This window comes from Engystomops pustulosus, chromosome 7 (assembly GCF_040894005.1).
Source record: "Engystomops pustulosus chromosome 7, aEngPut4.maternal, whole genome shotgun sequence".
NCBI classification, from domain to species: Eukaryota; Metazoa; Chordata; class Amphibia; order Anura; family Leptodactylidae; genus Engystomops; species Engystomops pustulosus.
This window is the reverse complement of record NC_092417.1, coordinates 3,289,350-3,306,886: the sequence shown is the minus strand read 5'-3', so window position 1 is coordinate 3,306,886 and position 17,537 is coordinate 3,289,350. Positions and strand designations below refer to the sequence as shown.

At 44.8% G+C, this 17,537-nt stretch overlaps 2 protein-coding genes across 2 annotated transcripts; one reads left to right on the top strand and one right to left on the bottom strand.

Annotated features, from left to right (window-relative positions):
• Positions 1–5,632: 5,632 nt before the first annotated feature.
• Positions 5,633–7,932, top strand: LOC140068869 (putative nuclease HARBI1). The gene is made up of 2 exons (XM_072114237.1): positions 5,633–6,335; positions 7,562–7,932. The coding sequence occupies exons 1-2, from the start codon at positions 5,633–5,635 to the stop codon at positions 7,930–7,932; spliced, it is 1,074 nt and encodes a 357-aa protein (XP_071970338.1).
• A 229-nt stretch (positions 7,933–8,161) lies between these two features.
• Positions 8,162–17,322, bottom strand: LOC140068868 (uncharacterized). The gene is made up of 8 exons (XM_072114236.1): positions 17,236–17,322; positions 15,715–15,836; positions 14,951–15,007; positions 14,790–14,857; positions 13,818–13,927; positions 11,275–11,380; positions 10,926–11,147; positions 8,162–8,844 (listed from the first exon to the last, which is right to left on the bottom strand). The coding sequence occupies exons 1-8, from the start codon at positions 17,320–17,322 to the stop codon at positions 8,162–8,164; spliced, it is 1,455 nt and encodes a 484-aa protein (XP_071970337.1).
• Between the last annotated feature and the right edge of the window lie 215 nt (positions 17,323–17,537).

Below are 17,537 nucleotides of genomic sequence, written 5' to 3'. Positions count from 1 at the left end.
ATGTCACCATACCCCCCCCACCAGTGTTTATCTCACCATACCCCCCCCACCAGTGTTTATGTCACCCCCCCCCCAGTGTTTATGTCACCATAAACCCCCAACAGTGTTTATGTCAACAAACACCCCCCCCCCACCAGTGTTTATGTCACCATACCCCCCCACCAGTGTTTATGTCACCATACCCCCCCCCACCAGTGTTTATGTCACCATCCCCCCCCCCACCAGTGTTTATGTCACCACCCCCCCCCCCAGTGTTTATGTCACCATAAACCCCCAACAGTGTTTATGTCAACAAACACCCCCCCCCCACCAGTGTGTTGCTGCCCCTGTTTTTTTATGGAAGTTAACGTAATAAACAGTCATTTTTATGCAAAAATTAATAATTTATTCAAGCACTGTTTTAAAATCACATTACATTTGTTTATATTCAGACATCAAAGAAAAATACTGATACCTTAATAAATACATCTCATGCTATTGATTTACAGCAACTTTACAAACACCGTTGCCTGTTTTGGGGGATAATCATGGTAAAAAGACAACTTTACAAACACCGTTGCCTGTTTTGGGGGATAATCATGGTAAAATTTTTTTTTTTTTTTTTTTTGGTTCAAACATTTTTTTTTTTTTTTTTTTTTTTTTCCAAACTTTTTGAAATTTTTTTTGAAATTTTTTCATTTTTTTCATTTTTTTTTTTAAATTTTTAAATGTTTTTTTAACAAAATCTTTTAAACAAAAAAAGACACAAAATTAAGAACGAGGAGGGTGGAACAACCTTTCGAAATGGGCCATCAGAATGTCCATGTTTCGGTTGAGCAGCTCCATTTCATGGAGGAGCTGCTCACCGATGGACATCTGAAGACCCTCGGCCACTGCTGTGGTGGCTACCTCTGGTGGCTGGACCTCTTCATGTGGGTCTTCCACCGGTTCCAGCACCAGGGTAACCATCTCCTCCTCCGGAGCCACAGCAAGATCCTGTAAAAAAAAATATATATATATAAATTAATACTAATTACAAATGAATTAGTATATATTACATTTTCAACATCTTAGATTCCTAAAAGGATGCCAGTCTTTACCTCTTGGCCAGGTGGCACAGGGCTTGGTGGAGGGGGAGAGTCGTCCCCAACATCCACCACAACAGCAGCAGCAACAGAAGCAGAAGAAGAGGCCCCTTCTACGGCCGGTGCCCTCTCCCGTCCGGCTAGAAAGAAAAAGAGAAATCATCAAAAAATGCACAGACATGTCATTACTTAGAGAACCAAGTTGTATCTTCTAACCTTTTGCAGAGCGGTTCCGGCTTCGGACACGCTCCAAAAAGCGCTCCTCACGGACCTTTATGTCCGAGAACCGCTTCTGCAACTGTCGGACGGAATGGTACCGGCCGTATTTCTCGAGCAGATGGGCTTGGACCTGCTCCATGATCTTGGTCTTTGCTTTATAGCTGCCAGTCTCACGGAGCAGGTCGTAGCCCCGCTCGTCGCAGATGGTTATCAAAGCGACGAGCTCTGCTCGATCAAAAGGGGCGCTCTTCTTCTGCTTCCTCTTGCCGCTGCTGGTGCCTGCCTGGCTTTCATCTGTAAAATACAAGAACGCAAGATATTTGATATTTTTACCAATATGAAATTCAAAACTTATTTATGATAGATTTGTTTCAAAGATTTGCATTGGGTTTACCCTGATCTTGTTGTGCTCGGAATTTGTGTTGCCTATCACATGTCTGGCGTCTTCGGCCTTCTTCTCATGGTGTGTTTTCATAGTCTTTGCATTGTGTATTAACCCCTTAAGGACGCAGCCATTTTACAGCTTAAGGCTACATTCACACGACTGTATGGGGGACGTATATACGGCCGATATACGTCCCACATAGACGGCAATGGGCGCATGGCGCACTACGGGAGCGGTACGGTTCAGCACACGTGCGGCACCGTACCGCTTCGTACCCAAGAAAAAGATAGGACCTGTCCTATCTTTCTCCGTAGTACGGCGCCGTGCGCCATTACTTCCTATGTAGAGGGGCGGGGGGGAGCTACGCTCACCTCCTCCTCCTCCTCTCCCCGTACACGGCCGTTGCCCGCTACGGTACGGGCGGCCAACAGCAGTGTGAATCTAGCCTAAGGCTCAGCCCAATTTATGGGATTGTGATATGGTTTGATTTATATAGTTATAACTTTTGAACACTTTTACTAATCTAAACGATTCCACACATCTTGTACTTCATTTTATTGGTAAATGTTGGCTGTTATTTTTTGCTTTCATTCCCCAAAAAAATGTCACAAACTTGAGTTTTGGGATAAATGTGACCTTGACAAAATTTTGAATCATTGCATTTTCATGCAGATGATTTTCAACCTAAATAAGTTGCAGAATAACATTTCCAATCGTCTTATTTACATTGGCATAAATAAAAAAAATGTCTTGATAATTATTTTTGATGTTGCGCAGCTTACAAATATATATATTTTATGATAATTTGGCAATTTGGAGGATAAATAGTGTTTTCACTGAATTGTAATATTTTTAGCATCTAAACCACATATATAACAAACCCATTTTCAAATCTGCACCCCTCATGATATCAGAAGCAGCATTTACGAAGATTGTGAACTCCTTGAGATCTTCCTAGTAATTGAATCCAAATGGGTGTGAAATTTAGAATGGTCAATTTTTGTTGCTTATATGTTCATTTAGGCCTAAAATTTACACATTTCAAAAAGATAAAAAGCAAAAAGCCACCATAAAATGTGTTCAACAATTTCTCCTGAGTGCAGCGACCCCCCACATGTGGACATTACTTGTGTTATGGGGGCACAGCGAGGCACAGAAGGGAAGGAGGGACCTGCAGCTGCCAGGATTTTAGTTTTCTCGTTGCCCCCTTTTGAAGGCTATAAAATTTTCGCTTTTACGTTATTTGGGGCCATGTGACGGCATTTTTTTGGCAAGATGAGATGCTTTTTCCAGTGTCACCATTTTGGGGTTGGTATCACCTATTGTAGCAAATTTTGAACTTGTTTTGAGGTCATAAGTAGAAAAGAATCAATTCTGTACTGGATTAGTTAAATAAAAAAAATTGGTGTTCACCGTATAGCCTAATAATCCTGTTATCTTTATTCTATGGGTCGATACGATTACGGGGATACCAGACATGAATATTTTTTCTTAATTTTTAATTAATTTGGAAAAAAAAATGCTAATGTGTTGTAAAATCTCTCATTTTTGCATCGCCGTCTTCCAAGTGGCATAACATTGTTACGTTTTTGGCTACAGAGCTGGTTGTTGGCTTGTTTTTTGCGGGACATGTTGTACTTTGCAACAGTATCATTGTGGAGTACATATGTTTTGTTGTTCACTTTTTATTGCATTTTTAGTGGGATATAATAGGTAAAATCAGAATTTTTGGCGGGTTTGTAATTTTTTGATTTACGGCGTTCATCATATGGGTCCAATATTTATTTTGTTTTATTCTATGGATTGTGACGGACTGTTTTGACTTTTTTGAGCGTAATTTGTATCTTTATATTTTTTTGGGCTTATGGCCATTTTTATTGATTTGTTAAATTATTTTTGCACGAAAAACATTTTCTTTACCTTTTTTTTTTTCTTGACCCACCACGGGACATCAACAAGCAATCATCTGATTGCTTCTTCATGATAATACTCTGCAATACTCATGTATTGCAGGGTATTAGCAGTGTCAGCCTATGCAGATGCATAGGCTGACACTTTGCCTTTAAGATGACGTCACAGACGCCATCTTAAAGGCCCTGCCTTCAGGCTTCTCTGGGGCCCCTATCGGACCCCAGTGGTGCCATAGCAGCGATTGGCGCCCCCAAAAACATCGCTGGGGCACCGATCGTGGGGTAAAGAACCCCGGAAGGCATGTGAAATGGTGCGGTCGCGTCATTTAACGGAATAAACACCCACGATCGGAGCCCACTCCGACCGCGGGTGTTAGCCGTGGATGTCAGCGGTAGATTAACGCTGACATCCCGCAACCCCCGATGGCGGTTTGGCTCCTGTGCAGAGCAGAACCGGCATCATCTCAGTGCAGTACAGCTACCGTGCAGAGCGCTAAGGGCTTCAACTAAATGCATGTGTATTGTCCAAAAACGGAATCACACGGTGACAGCGCTAGTCCTGCGTTTAAAAGTGCATGGTTTTGGGCCTCACTAAAAAAAAACATTAGTGTGTCCAGTGTAACGCATGTGATTGCTTAACCAGGAGATGCCTTTCAATGCATTTGCAAATGTGTCCAGCCCAGGGTGCGCCCCCATTGCGCTAGCACTGCACTTCAAAGCGTAGCTAGTGACGCATGCGCCCATGACCATATACTTTGATGTAAATGTTTATATTTTGGTGATGACACATATCAACCTTTTTTGCTGTAAAAATCATTTTGACATTTTCTTTTATGTAATAATGTGATTTTGAATTTAAAACTCCATAATTGAAAACTCTGTGTGAACATTGCATTTCTAGGTTTCTTTTGGAGTTATCTAAAATGTATTGAGCGCTTTACCTGAGGATGTGGCCATCTTGCTTTTCGAAAGGTTGTTCCCTCCTCGTTCACGACAATATAGATCTACGTGAAGGGATTAGAAGTTATGATGTTAAGCTCATGTAATTCTGACGATGCGATCCCCCTGCAACATGTGCTGTGCCATTAGCTTGTGTTTCTTCACTGTCCTTTACATTGCCCTGTATATCCACCCTTCTTATCTCTCTTTTGGGGCTTTTTCCCCTTTTTTTGCCTTGTTTTGGGTGTATTTTGTGTTGTTTTTGGGTACTTACAATTCTCAGTATTGTTCCCTGGCTGCTGTGCACGGTATCTGCTGTAGTTGCAGGTGTGGCTTCTATTTATGACGCTGCTGCTGGCGTCAGATTTTCAATATTTCGCGCCAAAATCCGCCGTGCATGCGCCACAAAACCAAGGAGTGAATCTGGAAAATGGCCGAAGCGCGCGACACAATCTAACCAGCCGTGCGCCACAATTTAAATAGCGTGCGTCACAAACGGGGGCGCGCATATCAAAGCGCGCAAACACAGAATAGAAGTGCGACACTATTCAAACCGCGACACAAAAGTGTCGCATGAGTAAACTGATTGCTATTATGCTTGTGGCAACAAGGTAAAGGTGTGTGCGACACAATTTAGGGAAAAAATATAAAATGGTTTCCAAAAAACAAACAAAATGGAGAGAGTTAGGAGTCGAGGGTTCTGAAGGAGATTGGAAAAGTTGACTGTTGATTGTGCACAATAAATCCATTGAAATTTAGCAAAAAGGTAAGTAAATGTTCACATATAAATTTCAAAAAAGGATTGATTTTTGAAAAAATAACAATCCAATTTGTAAAACAGGAGTGGAGATTGGTGGTAATAAGAAGACAAACACTCGTCAAAAAAGCATTTGCAAAGGTAAGTCACACTTTTAAATTCAAATATTAAAAAAATGTATACAAATTGTTAGAGAGGCCCCGGAAAAACTAAAAATGTGTTTATTATTTACCACAAATTGGGATTAAACAAATTTTTAGTGTAAGTTTAAATTAGTCACAAAGTAACATACCTTATCTGACCAATCTGCCAATATGAGCATAAAAAAATAATATTCCATATTCTTAATTCTAGGACAATGGATATGCTTCCGATCCTCTACGTGGCCATTCAAAATGACAGGATCATGGCTAGACAGCGCAGACGGAGGCAGAGGAGGCGTCCGCGAGTGTTCCGTCCTCGTGTGTCCTTTGCAGATTTTACGGACGCGGAGGTGTATCAGCAGTTTCGGCTGGATAGAGCTTCAATCCTAAGCCTCTATGAGAAGCTTGAAGTAGCTATCGGGGCAAAAACCGGACGGTCACATGCAGTGCCTGGACTCACCAAGATGGTCTCGGCCATCTATTATATGGCTAACGCGTCCTTCCAGCACTGCATTGCTGAGCGTTTTGGTTTTTCGCAACCAACCTTCAGCCGTTTTTTCCACGAGGTAGTGGATGAGCTGTTTAAGCTCTGTACACAGTACATCGCCTTCCCCAAAACTGCTGATGCCATCCGGAGGACGCAAGCGGAGTTTGTGCAAGTAGCGGGGATGCCCAACGTGATCGGGCTAATCGACTGCACACATGTGGCGTTGGTGCCTCCTGCGGCCGATGAATATCGGTACCGCAATCGAAAAATGTTTAGATCTATTAATGTGCAGGTCACCGTGGACCACAATAACCTCATAACGAATGTGGTCGCAAAGTACCCTGGCTCGACACACGATTCCTTTATCTTTGAGCACTGTGGCCTCAATCGCCGGCTCCAGAGTGAATTGTACAGGGACGCCTTTCTGCTTGGTAAGTGAATGTGAATGCTCTTTCAATTACTAAACACTTAAAATGTGGTCATGCTCCATAAGGTCTGTCTTTAATTATGTTTTTCTGAAACTGAGAAGAGTATTGTTTACATTTTTGCCTTTTTTTTTCAAAAGTTTACACGATGTAAACTAAAATGTTAACACAAACAAATGAATTTAAAAAAAAAAGGCAAAATAATTTAAACAAAACACATTCTCAGCATATGAAATTAATTTGACGAAACCGGCGTTAAGAGAGAGAGAAAAAAAAAGTGCGGGGTTAAGCCTAATTTCCAAATACATACTGAGGGGTATCAGTTACAAACACCTACTTTGTCCATGGACATGTGACTGAACTGGTAAACCTCACAATCTAAAGGGGTTTTCCCACAAAATAAAGTTTAGCCCTATCCACTGGATAGGACCTAACTCCCTGATCAGTGCTGAGACCCCCACAGATTGCATAACCAATGGAGCCCTCGCCGCTCAGTCAGACTAATGGAGCAGATGGCTGAACATGACTGTTTTGCTCAAGTAATCTCTATGGAGGCGAGTGATCTTGCCGAGCACAGCGCTCACCAATCTCTGTCAGCTCCATAGAGATTAATGGAGCGGAATGGGCATGCACGGCCATCTGCTCCATTAGTCATTTTTGCTGTCTGTGGGGGTCTCAGCACTGATCATGAAGTTAGGCAATATCTCATGGATACGGCTTAACTTTCGTTTGTTGGCAAACCCCTTTAACTACCATCATGTTTTGTTAAAAATATTGTGGAAAAAGAAGACATCCCCAAATGCAAATAACTTGCATTATTGTCACTGATAAACCAAGCAGATTCCAAGGAAAAAACTGATATTGTGAGGATAATCCAAAAATGTCAGTCTAAGCTCGGACTAAGGCTCCATTCACACTACTGTATGGGGGACATATGTACAGCTGCAAACTTACGCCCATACATATGTCCCCATAGATGGCAATGGCCGCACAGAGCAATATGGTGCAGCACACATGCAACACCGTACATGGGGGGGGGGGGGGGGGGGAGCTAACACATGTCCTATGTTTCCCTGTGTTACGTGCAGCCCCCATGCATTGCTATGGAGAGCGGTCACCCCTCCTCCTCTCCATTACACGGAGCACACGGACGCCCGGCAGGCAGATGTTTGTGTGAATGCTGCCTCAGTTTTAAAATTAAGCTAATTAGCTTTACTTTGTCCTGTTTTTAGGTGATAATGGCTACAAATTATTGCCATGGTTGATGACACCATATTTGCGGCCAACCACCCCTAAGGAGAGGAGCTTCAACCACGCACATCGAAGAACCAGAAGTGCCATTGAGAGGACCTTTGGAATTCTCAAGAGTCGGTTCCGCTGCCTGGATTTTTCCGGGGGGGCTATGCTCTACAAACCCCCCATTGTGTGCAAGGTCATTATAGCCTGTTGCATGTTACATAACATTGCAACAGCCAACAGGCTAGAAATTGACCTTGCAACAGATTTAACTGAGCATATAGAGCATCAGGGGGATGTGTCTGCTCAACCCACCAATAGAGCGGGACAACTAAGGCGCATGCAAGTCACTGAGATTTACTTTTAAAGTGATCTGCCAGTTACTATTTTTTTTTGGATACCTTAATGTCTGTATATTTCGAATTGCATTAAAGTAAATGCAATGTCAAAATGGATCCATGCTTTTCATTCTTTAGTAAAATAATTTCAGCTCAGAGGAAGACAAAGTAGATCAAAAATTTATTTGTCATTTTTGATCAAAATCAAGTTAACCAAAATAAATAAAGTTAAAAAAAAAAAAAAAAAAAAAAACAAAATTACGGTTTGGAAGAACGTGATGAACGACGGACAGGCCCCTTCCCCCTTTTTGCCTGCCGCCGCGTCACCACAGAACTCCCAGATGTGCCCGGTGGATTGGAAGCCGAGGATCTAAGTTCCTCCTTGACCGAAAGTAGGAACGTGGCTTCAGGGGAAGGGCCCAGGACCACTGGAGAGGGATCCAGTGCACCTGCCAGCGATGGTGCGTAACTGCACCCCGAATCCTGATCAGTTGGAAGCTGAATCTGGGATTTGGGGGCAGGGCTGGCCTGTGTCACTGGATCCCCACCAGTGGGGACCTGGGGTGGGGAGAATGGAGGGACACTCACACTCCCCCCCTGAGCCACAGTTCCTTGGTGGATGAGGAGTCCCAGAATATTGATGAGAGCTCTTAAATCTCCACTAATAAGCTGGAACCCCTCCTCCATCATCCGGCCATGCCTTTGGAGTTCCCGCTGAATTAGGCCCATCGCTTCAAGGCTTTTATCCATATAGTTGGAAAATATGCCAAGTGTGATGGGCCTATCTTCAGCGGGCACCACTTCAGGAGCCTCATCCCCACTGGACCCACCAAGTGATACGACTGCAGGAGGAGTGGCTGGCGAAGCACATGGAGGTCCGGGTGCAGCCTCATTTGCTGGTGGTGGTGCAGCCTGTGGTGCCGCGGGTGGAGCAGCCCTCCCTGTTGATAAAACAAAGTAAATTACAATTCAAAAACTATAGAGTGCTGTAACCTTAAATTAAAATTGATAGCCACACTTGGAAGCTACCACCACGAATATACCTAGAAAGGTAGAACAGGTGGTAGGTGGATGTATAGTACATGTTGAAAGCACTTTTTTGAGCTAATCCTCACGTGCAGTATTTTTTGTTATAAAATCTTTATGGCCCTATTGTGTATTTTTTGATAAGCGGCTACTGGGGCGTTGAGTAGCCGGACATGAGGCAAGATGTCATGACTACTCAACGCCCCAGTAGCCTCACTGCTCCTCCTAACCAGACATCATCGGTGCGCAGCTCCTCATAGCTTGTCTTATGTGAAGGTTTGGGGCACGGGACAGGGGAGTATGCTATGCTCAACTAATACCAAACACGATTCCCACTGCCACCATTGTATCCTATAGGCACAGTAATTTGAATTTCAACCTAGCTATGCTCACCAACTTATACTATGAACAATTACACTGCTGGCAATGTATTTTATATGATTAGACATATATGTTCCACAACCCTTTAGGCAACGAGCATGGCCAACAGCCCCCTGGGCAACAAGCATGGCCACCAACCCCCTAGTGCACGAGCATGGCCCCTTACCCCCTTGTTTTTGTGTGTGTTTTTTGCTGTCTTCAAGGACCGGGCCTGCTGTGGACTACTTTGTAGTCAGTGGACTCCGACGAGGACCTGTAAATAAATCTGGATTAAAATGGCTGACGAGGGTGTGTCTGGCTTTTTTTCAATAAAAGATATTTTTACAATGATGTGTTTGTGTCGTTCTGTATAATTAGCCATAGTAGTGGTGCTGTTTATTTGACAGTGCTCATGACTAAGGCCTGAACTTACTGTAAAATGGCCATTTTTGTTTTGGCCAAATTTACAGTAACGGATATTAAACTACCCCGGTACCCACCGCCACCAGGGGTGCCGGGAAGAGCCAGGTGCAGGGGCGGCCGCAGGCTGTTATTGTTGCGCTGGGATAGCCCCCTAACAGTGGCCTATCCCAGATCAGTAATGGCAGGCTGCTGCTGCTTTTTTGTATCTGGCTGATGTTAAAAATCGGGTGAGCCCCACATCAATATATTAAATTTAAATGAAAAAAAAAAGACGTGTATTCCAAACAATTTATAAAACCAGCAAGATACAAAAAGCAGCAGCAGCCGCCATTACTGATCTGGGAAAGCCCACTGTTAGGGGGCTATTCCAGTGCAACAATAACAGCCTGCGGCCGCCCCTGCACCTGGCTCTTCCCGGCACCCCTGGTGGCGGTGGGTACCGGGGTAATTTAATATCCGTTACTGTAAATTTGTGCAAAACAAAAATGACCATTTTACAGTAAGTTCAGGCCTTAGTCATGAGCACTGTCAAATAAACAGCACCACTACTATGGCTAATTTTACAGAATGACAAACACATCATTGTACAAATAAATTTTATAGAAAGAAAACCAGACACACCCTCGTCAGCCATTTTAATCAATATTTATTTACAGGTCCTCGCTGGAGTCCACCAAATCCAAAGTACTCCACAGCAGGCCCGGTCATGTAAGACAAAGAGAAGGAGGGGGGGGGGGTGAAAATAAAAGGGGGGGCAGGTGGGCCCTTGCTCGTTGCCCGGGGGGGGGGGGGGGGGGGGGGCCTTGCTTGTTGCCCGGGGGGGCAGGCAAACATATATGCCTAATCCCATAAAATACATTGGTGGCAGTGGCATCGTTGTTGGTATTATTTGGTGAGCATAGCAGACACCTGTCCCGTGCCACGAACCTTCAGATATGACAATGCCTGCACTCTGGGGAACAAAGCCAAAGCTACTGCGCATGCGGAGTACTCTGGCTTATCGGACGAGGGCGCGCAGCTACGAGGAGCTACGTGCCGATGATGTCAGGTTAGGAGGAGTAAAGAGGCTACTGGGGCGTGGAGTAGCCGCAATGTGTAGCCTCATGTCTGGCTACTCCACGCCCCAGTAGCCGCTTCCAAAAAGGATTGCAAAATATTTTTGGAAAGTGAAACCAAACATTAGTATTAGAGACATAAAATAAAACGTACATACCAACATCAAGATCATCCGTGTCAAAATCCCCGATCCCTTCAGTAAGATCGGGGTGTATTGTTTGATTAATCTTTTGCTCCACCCACGACATCCGCATGGCCACACTAGGGCCACCACCCGTCCTCCGAGCTGACTGTTTGTGCTTCGCCAGCTTGGCCTTCAGCCTCCTCCTGCAGTCGTACCACTTCTTGCGGACCTCTGGAACAGAACGATATTCCACTCCTGCAAAGTTGAAAACAAAAAGAAAAAAAAAAAAAAAAAAACATTATAAAAAGGCCACTCACCTTCAAGATTTACAATCCAAGTGACCATAAAAAAATTCAAATACTATTCAAAATGCAATTTTTACCTAGGCCATTGATCCGCACTGTGATCCCCTGCCAAATGTGGTGTTTGGCTGACAGGGGAATAGAATCTGCCAGCCTCCCAAAAAGATGTTCATAATTTTGGGTAACCTTGAAAAGACAAAAGCCACAAAAAAAAAAAAAAACCTTCATTAAAAACACTCTTCAACGGTGGGTAAAGAGTAGAACAGAACACCAACAGTATAAATAAGTTAAAAAAATGTAACAATACCTCCTCAACCAATATTTCCGTTTCACGTTCCGTGAAACGTGCCTTCTTTGCACGGCCAGGGTCCTCCTCATCTTCAGCACCAGAGCCCCCAGTATCCATATACTGGAGCAGCGGCCGGAGCAGCGGCCGGAGCAGCAGATCCTGGGGCCACAGATGTTGGGGGGGCTTGCCGATTCGCCGCCTCCAGCTCCCGTGCTCCGCGGATGGCATAGTCGTACACCTGGGGACACTGCTGCCGGAGTAGCTCCATAAAAATGGCAATGGGAGCATCTGGTGCTGCTGTGGACTGCTCAGGACGCCCAGCCATGATAGATACCAGCTGGGCAATTAGCCTCGCTGTGCACTTTTTATGCAAAAATTTTGTGGCGCAACTCATGCGCCACATTTATCACGCGTGCGACACAATTAGTGAATGGGCGCATATCCCATTCTAGTCGGAGGGACGCACTTTTTATGCATTCCAATTGGAGCTTAGTAAATGTGCCCCTCTGTGTTTACTCCCCTCAACTCCAATTTCATAGCCAATAGTTCCCAATTACCCACATCGAAGCCCAGAAGTCAGGGATTCAGTGCCCTACACCAGAAGCATAAACCAATAGAAATGGACCATTTAAACCTTTCTGAATTGGGACCGGGGCTTTTCTTATACTGTGCAAATGCTACTTCAGCTTCTGGGGTCCTGTTGGTCACATCAACACTTTTGTTTGTCTTGCAAGATCATTCAATGGGGCAAATTTACTTACCTGCTCCTGTCGCGATCCCCGATCCGGACAGTCTGACGAGAATGAAGTGTGGTACGATGCATGAAGATTGTGCACTAGAGTTCCTGCATCCGTCGCTTCCCCGCAGGGGTCCCCGGAGTTCACCTTCTCCTTCCTGGTGCATGTAAGTGCGTGTATTGCGACACAATTCTAAATGTTAAATCCCGCGCGTTGTCCGATGGTCTGCCCCACGATTTGTGTCGCGTGCAAGCCGGCACGGATGCGCCAAAATCCGATCACATGTGACACAATCCCCTGTTAAATGCGGCGCAAAGCGGAAATCGCTGTGAGACCCGACGAAAATGCGCTCCGCGGACCCTTAGTAAATGAGCCCCAATGTCTCAGCCACAGATGCATTTTTAACAAATTTCTGATAGTAGAAAAGACCAAAAAACTTTGAAGGTCTTTGAGACCGGTGCAACGTTCCTAGTTCTTGATAGCCGTGACTTTGGGTGGAGCCACACAACAAGGTTCAGGGGCGAGGATGTAACCAAGGAGAGTGATTTATTATTTTATACTCCAAACAAACACTTGGACGGTTTAGTAAAGAGGAGGAAATATTAGGATATCATCCAAGTAAACCACAACCCAGGAGATCTCCAAAAATGTCATTAAGAAATTGTTGGAAGAGTGTAGGAGCATGACACAACCCAAAGGGCGTCACCAGGTCTTCAACCTGTCCTTCTGGGGTGATAAATGTCTTCTGTCCCTCCTCCCTTTCTCTGATCCGGACTGTAGGCCCCGCAGAGTTTACTCTTACAGAACCAGTTCTCAGCCACTACCTGATCTGGAATCCAGAGAAAGTGGATGTGGAAGTTCATGATCATCTACACATGGTCTGGCTCCTCATCCTTCTTCTACAAGGAGGACACCTGCCTCCATAGGAGAGTTAGAGGGGCGGATGTGTCCCTTCTGTGGTCTCCCCTGGATCTATACATGGTGTCATCTTCTGGGGGAGACAACTTGAATATCCTCCCCTTGGGATAGTCAGATACTCAGGTGAGGCAGAGGCGGCAGAGTGCGGAGCAGGGAGGGTGTCCTCGTGTGACACGCTGCACCTCCCTGTCCAAAAAGTGCAAAACACAGAGAAGAAGACAGGACAGGACGAGCTAATGTCACAACAAATCTATAGTCAGTGCTGAACTATGAGCAGATGATTTATGTGATACCAGAGTCCTGGCCCCAGCAATGATTGGAGCAAAGCTCTGTCTGTCACAGCGGGTTAACTGTTGATGAGCCGGAGCAGAGCTGCATAACGAGATTAGTGTGTGGTGCAATTCAATACAAAATCAGCAAACCCAAGCCGGTGTTCACACTAACAATGTACAAGAGAGACATAAGGACACAATCGGCGCCTCCTCAGATGCATTGCACGGACAGAGCGGTTACACTGTGATCCATTAGACCCCAATTATGGTGGAATCCAGAAAACTACTGATGTGTGTGATGCTTCTAGTTGGACACCATCAATACTTTTCCTAGGGAGAGGTCATCAATAGTCACAGAATTTTCCAAAGAAACGCAGCAGAAAACAATGAGGCATAAAAGGTCTGACCTCTGGTATCTGTCCTCCGTGCAGGTCCACCAGGAACGTTACAAAGAGACCTGAGGAAACGTCCTCCAAGAACTTTGCCTCCCTGACATCAACTTCATGTAATCTGCCTCCTGTAAGAAGCAGGAGATCGACAGACCAGGGCCCCTAAATTCCTACATTTTTAGAGACCCCTAAACTTGTAACTGGTTCCCTTCTGTTGACAAAACTTTTCCATAATCCGGTCCCTGTTCTCCCCTCTGCCCCGATGTCCCATGTGTTACCCCCAGATGTGGTCCTGGTGCTTGTACTACGCTGCTGCCTGTGGGGTGTATGGAGGATGGTATATCGCTCTCCGTTCTCCTCCGTGTCGTGTGGTTGATGTATAATTGTGGGTGGATGTGAGGATCTGGCAGTGGAGGATGATCTATCGTGTATGTGAGGCTGTAAGAGTATTACATGACATGTCCAGACAGAATGTTATCCATTGTCCTGGATCTCTACACGGCTCCGGAGTTCTGCACTGCGATGTCTGGAAGTGTCCAAATAGAGGACAATATAGTATTAGGTATACAGCATAGGATTATGTACAGACTGTACCACACAGACACACGTGGTAGGATTAGATACACAGCAGACAGTATCACACGAGGTAGGATTAGATACACAGCAGACAGTATCACACATGACATGTAGTCCCCTGAGCTTACACTCAGGACAATGGCTGCTGTCACACAGTAATCTCCTCCTGGATCGGTGCCTCCGGATCAGAACTTTCTCACTACTTTGTTGTAACTTGTGTCCTATCCACTGACTACAACAAGTGCAAGTCTGGGCATTCTGGGGGGGGGGGGGCAGAGGGGCTCATCTCTTACCCTCCATCAGCCCCTCTGTCTCTCTCGGTGGTGGTCTCGGACCCAGCCTTGTGCAGTATCCCCACAGGTCTAACGGCTCATACACTGATAGCAGAGGCCACTGTTATCTTCTGTGGCTCACCCCACACTTCAGGCTCAATACCAAATCTGTACCAGATCCCGACTACAGCACAATGTATAACAATGTTCCTTAAGGTTTTTTAAAATCACATTATTACATTATTACTTTAATTATTAGAGGGGGCGGATGTGTCCCTTCTGTAGACTCTCCTGGATCTATACCTGGTGTCATCTTCTGGGGGAGACAACTCGAATATCCTCCCCTGGGATACTCCGATCCTGGACGGAGATCAATCCTGACAGATATTTTATCAAAATACAGAAGCAAAATCCAAGCTGTTCTCAGGGTCTTATCCTCCACACTCAGACACAAGTAATGAAGTGCAAAGAGATGAGCACTTAGGTATCCAGCTCTCCAATCAAAGACCGGGTGATGTGACGCTGATCATGGGAGACCCAAAATGACACCAGAGGGAAGGTTATTCAGCACCAAATACTTTTACTGTATTGATCCGACCTGCCTAGAAATCTGGGGGAATTCTACCCCCTCTCCATTTAATCACTGAGATTAGTTATGGACTCGCAATCTATCAGGTCCAGACACAGACTTATCCCCAACACACAGAGAAAGCGAGAACAGAATCTCAGTAACCCACTCAGAAGAGACCTGATTGTCCGGGTGACTCTGCCGGGGGTCTGGTGGGACAATTTACTTCAGTCACCGCAGTAGAGACATAGAGACAACCTGTAGGCGATGTTCTCCTCGGGCTTTACAGAACACAATGGCCGCGGTCCTTGACAGCAGGAGAAGGGACCGAGTTCTTAGGGGATAGAAGAGTAACATGGAGAGACGATTGGGGTCTGCTCCATCCTTGCATCTATCTCTGAGCCATCAGGATTAGCTGCCAGGGCCAGAATCAGACTCATCATCAGAATCATAGCTCCCAATCGTCCCGATTTTGCCGGGACAGTCCCGTTTTTCTTACCTCTGCCCCGCGTCACGGGCAACTGTCAGATTGTCATGGATTTTCCCTCCCGGCTCTGTAAATACTTTCAAAGCCTGAACTAATATTACTAAATGGTTTCTACAGACATTGGGCAGGGAATCCTTTTGAGAGATGTGTCGGGTTAGCGGAGAGCAGGGACCACGTCATCAGGTTCAGATCAGCATCTGTCCATACATGGTCTCCTAGCTCTTTTTTTAGTTAAATTAAATACATTTTTGCCCAGTCTGGGATTCAGACCCCAGGCCCTCTGCATTAGAGATAGGAGCCTCTACCCACTGAGCTATGAGCCCAGTGATTACATAACTAAGGATTTTTTGTAACTAGGAAATGTTATCTGCTACTGTTACACTGTGACACAGACTTAATGCACTGATATATAGAGAGGGATCTTCTCAGAGATTATTATTGTAATTATGGAGACTATTATTATTCTGAATTGTATTATTTTATTATTATGGAGACAATTATTAATAATAGTAAAAATAATAATAATCATCTCTATAATTATATTAATAATTATAGATATAATTGTCTCAATAATTACAATAATAATCTCTGAGAAGATCCCTCTCTATATATCAGTGCATTAGTCTGTGTCACAGTGTAACAGTAGCAGTAACAGTTCTTAGTTACCATAAGAGATGGAGGAAGCCACAGCACCCGGTATGGTTCAGTTCCAAGTAGTCTTTATTATAACATCATCCAAGCATAAAAATTCCAATGTTTCATTTCCAGTTGAATCTTTCTCAAGCATGTTTGAACTGAAGTATGCTGGAACTGAACTGTACCGGGTGCTGTGGCTTCCTCCATCTCTTATGCTGATAATGGGACTCTGAGCACTAGATCCCCAGCTGCGAGCACCGCTTAATCATAATTGTCTAGGATTGCTGTCTTTCCTTCCCCCCTTCAGTTCTTAGTTACCAAAATTCCTCATCTAGCTCATTTCTGGGCTCTTAGCTCAGTTGCTAGAGGTGCTGTGTCATTATCATCCATGGACACTGCAGGTTCTAGGTTCGAATCCCAAACAGGAAAAAAAAATTATTATTATTGAGATAAATTTTATTATTGTTATATGGTTAAAATTTGGGGCGTGCCAGGGAGGGATTGGGGGTGTGGCCTAGGGGGATCACTACGCGTGCCGCCATTTTGTCCCTCTTTCCCTTTCACAAATGTTGGGAGGTATGGACAATCCCCATTAATGATGATCTTCATGGAAGGTTCACACCACTCACACATTGTATCGGGGATCTCCATGGGAAACTTCTTAGCAGAGCATTTACCTTGGAGAGAAAGGAGATAAGACTCCACCAGCACAATGTGATCTAGAAAGGGACCCCAAGGATTGGGAATGGGGGTTTCTCTGCAAAAGAGGAATCACTACACCCATCATCTCTGCTGGGAGGGAGGAGGATTTACCTAAAAATACAGCAAACATGACTCCCAGAAAGTTCCCAAATTCTCCCAGCCACATAAGAAACAATCCGGGAGCCTCATTCTTACCTTATGGTGTCGGCCCACAAGAGGCGCAGCAGCAGCTACGGCCTCTGGTTGGTCCTCCAGGTCCTCCAACCACTTCTCCCGGTTCATAAGATCTGGAATAGTCTTCCTACTTTTTGGCTTATTATAATGTAACCCAGGATCCGGGAGCGGTCAGATGACTGCGGATCCTGGCATTAAACCTCTTCCAGCTGTCCCTGCCTGATTACCGCACCTACCACAGGCAGTTAGGGACAACTTGTCAACGTTTCCCTCCTGTGCCGAAGTGCAAAACACAGAGACAAAGAAAAGACACTACAAAAAAC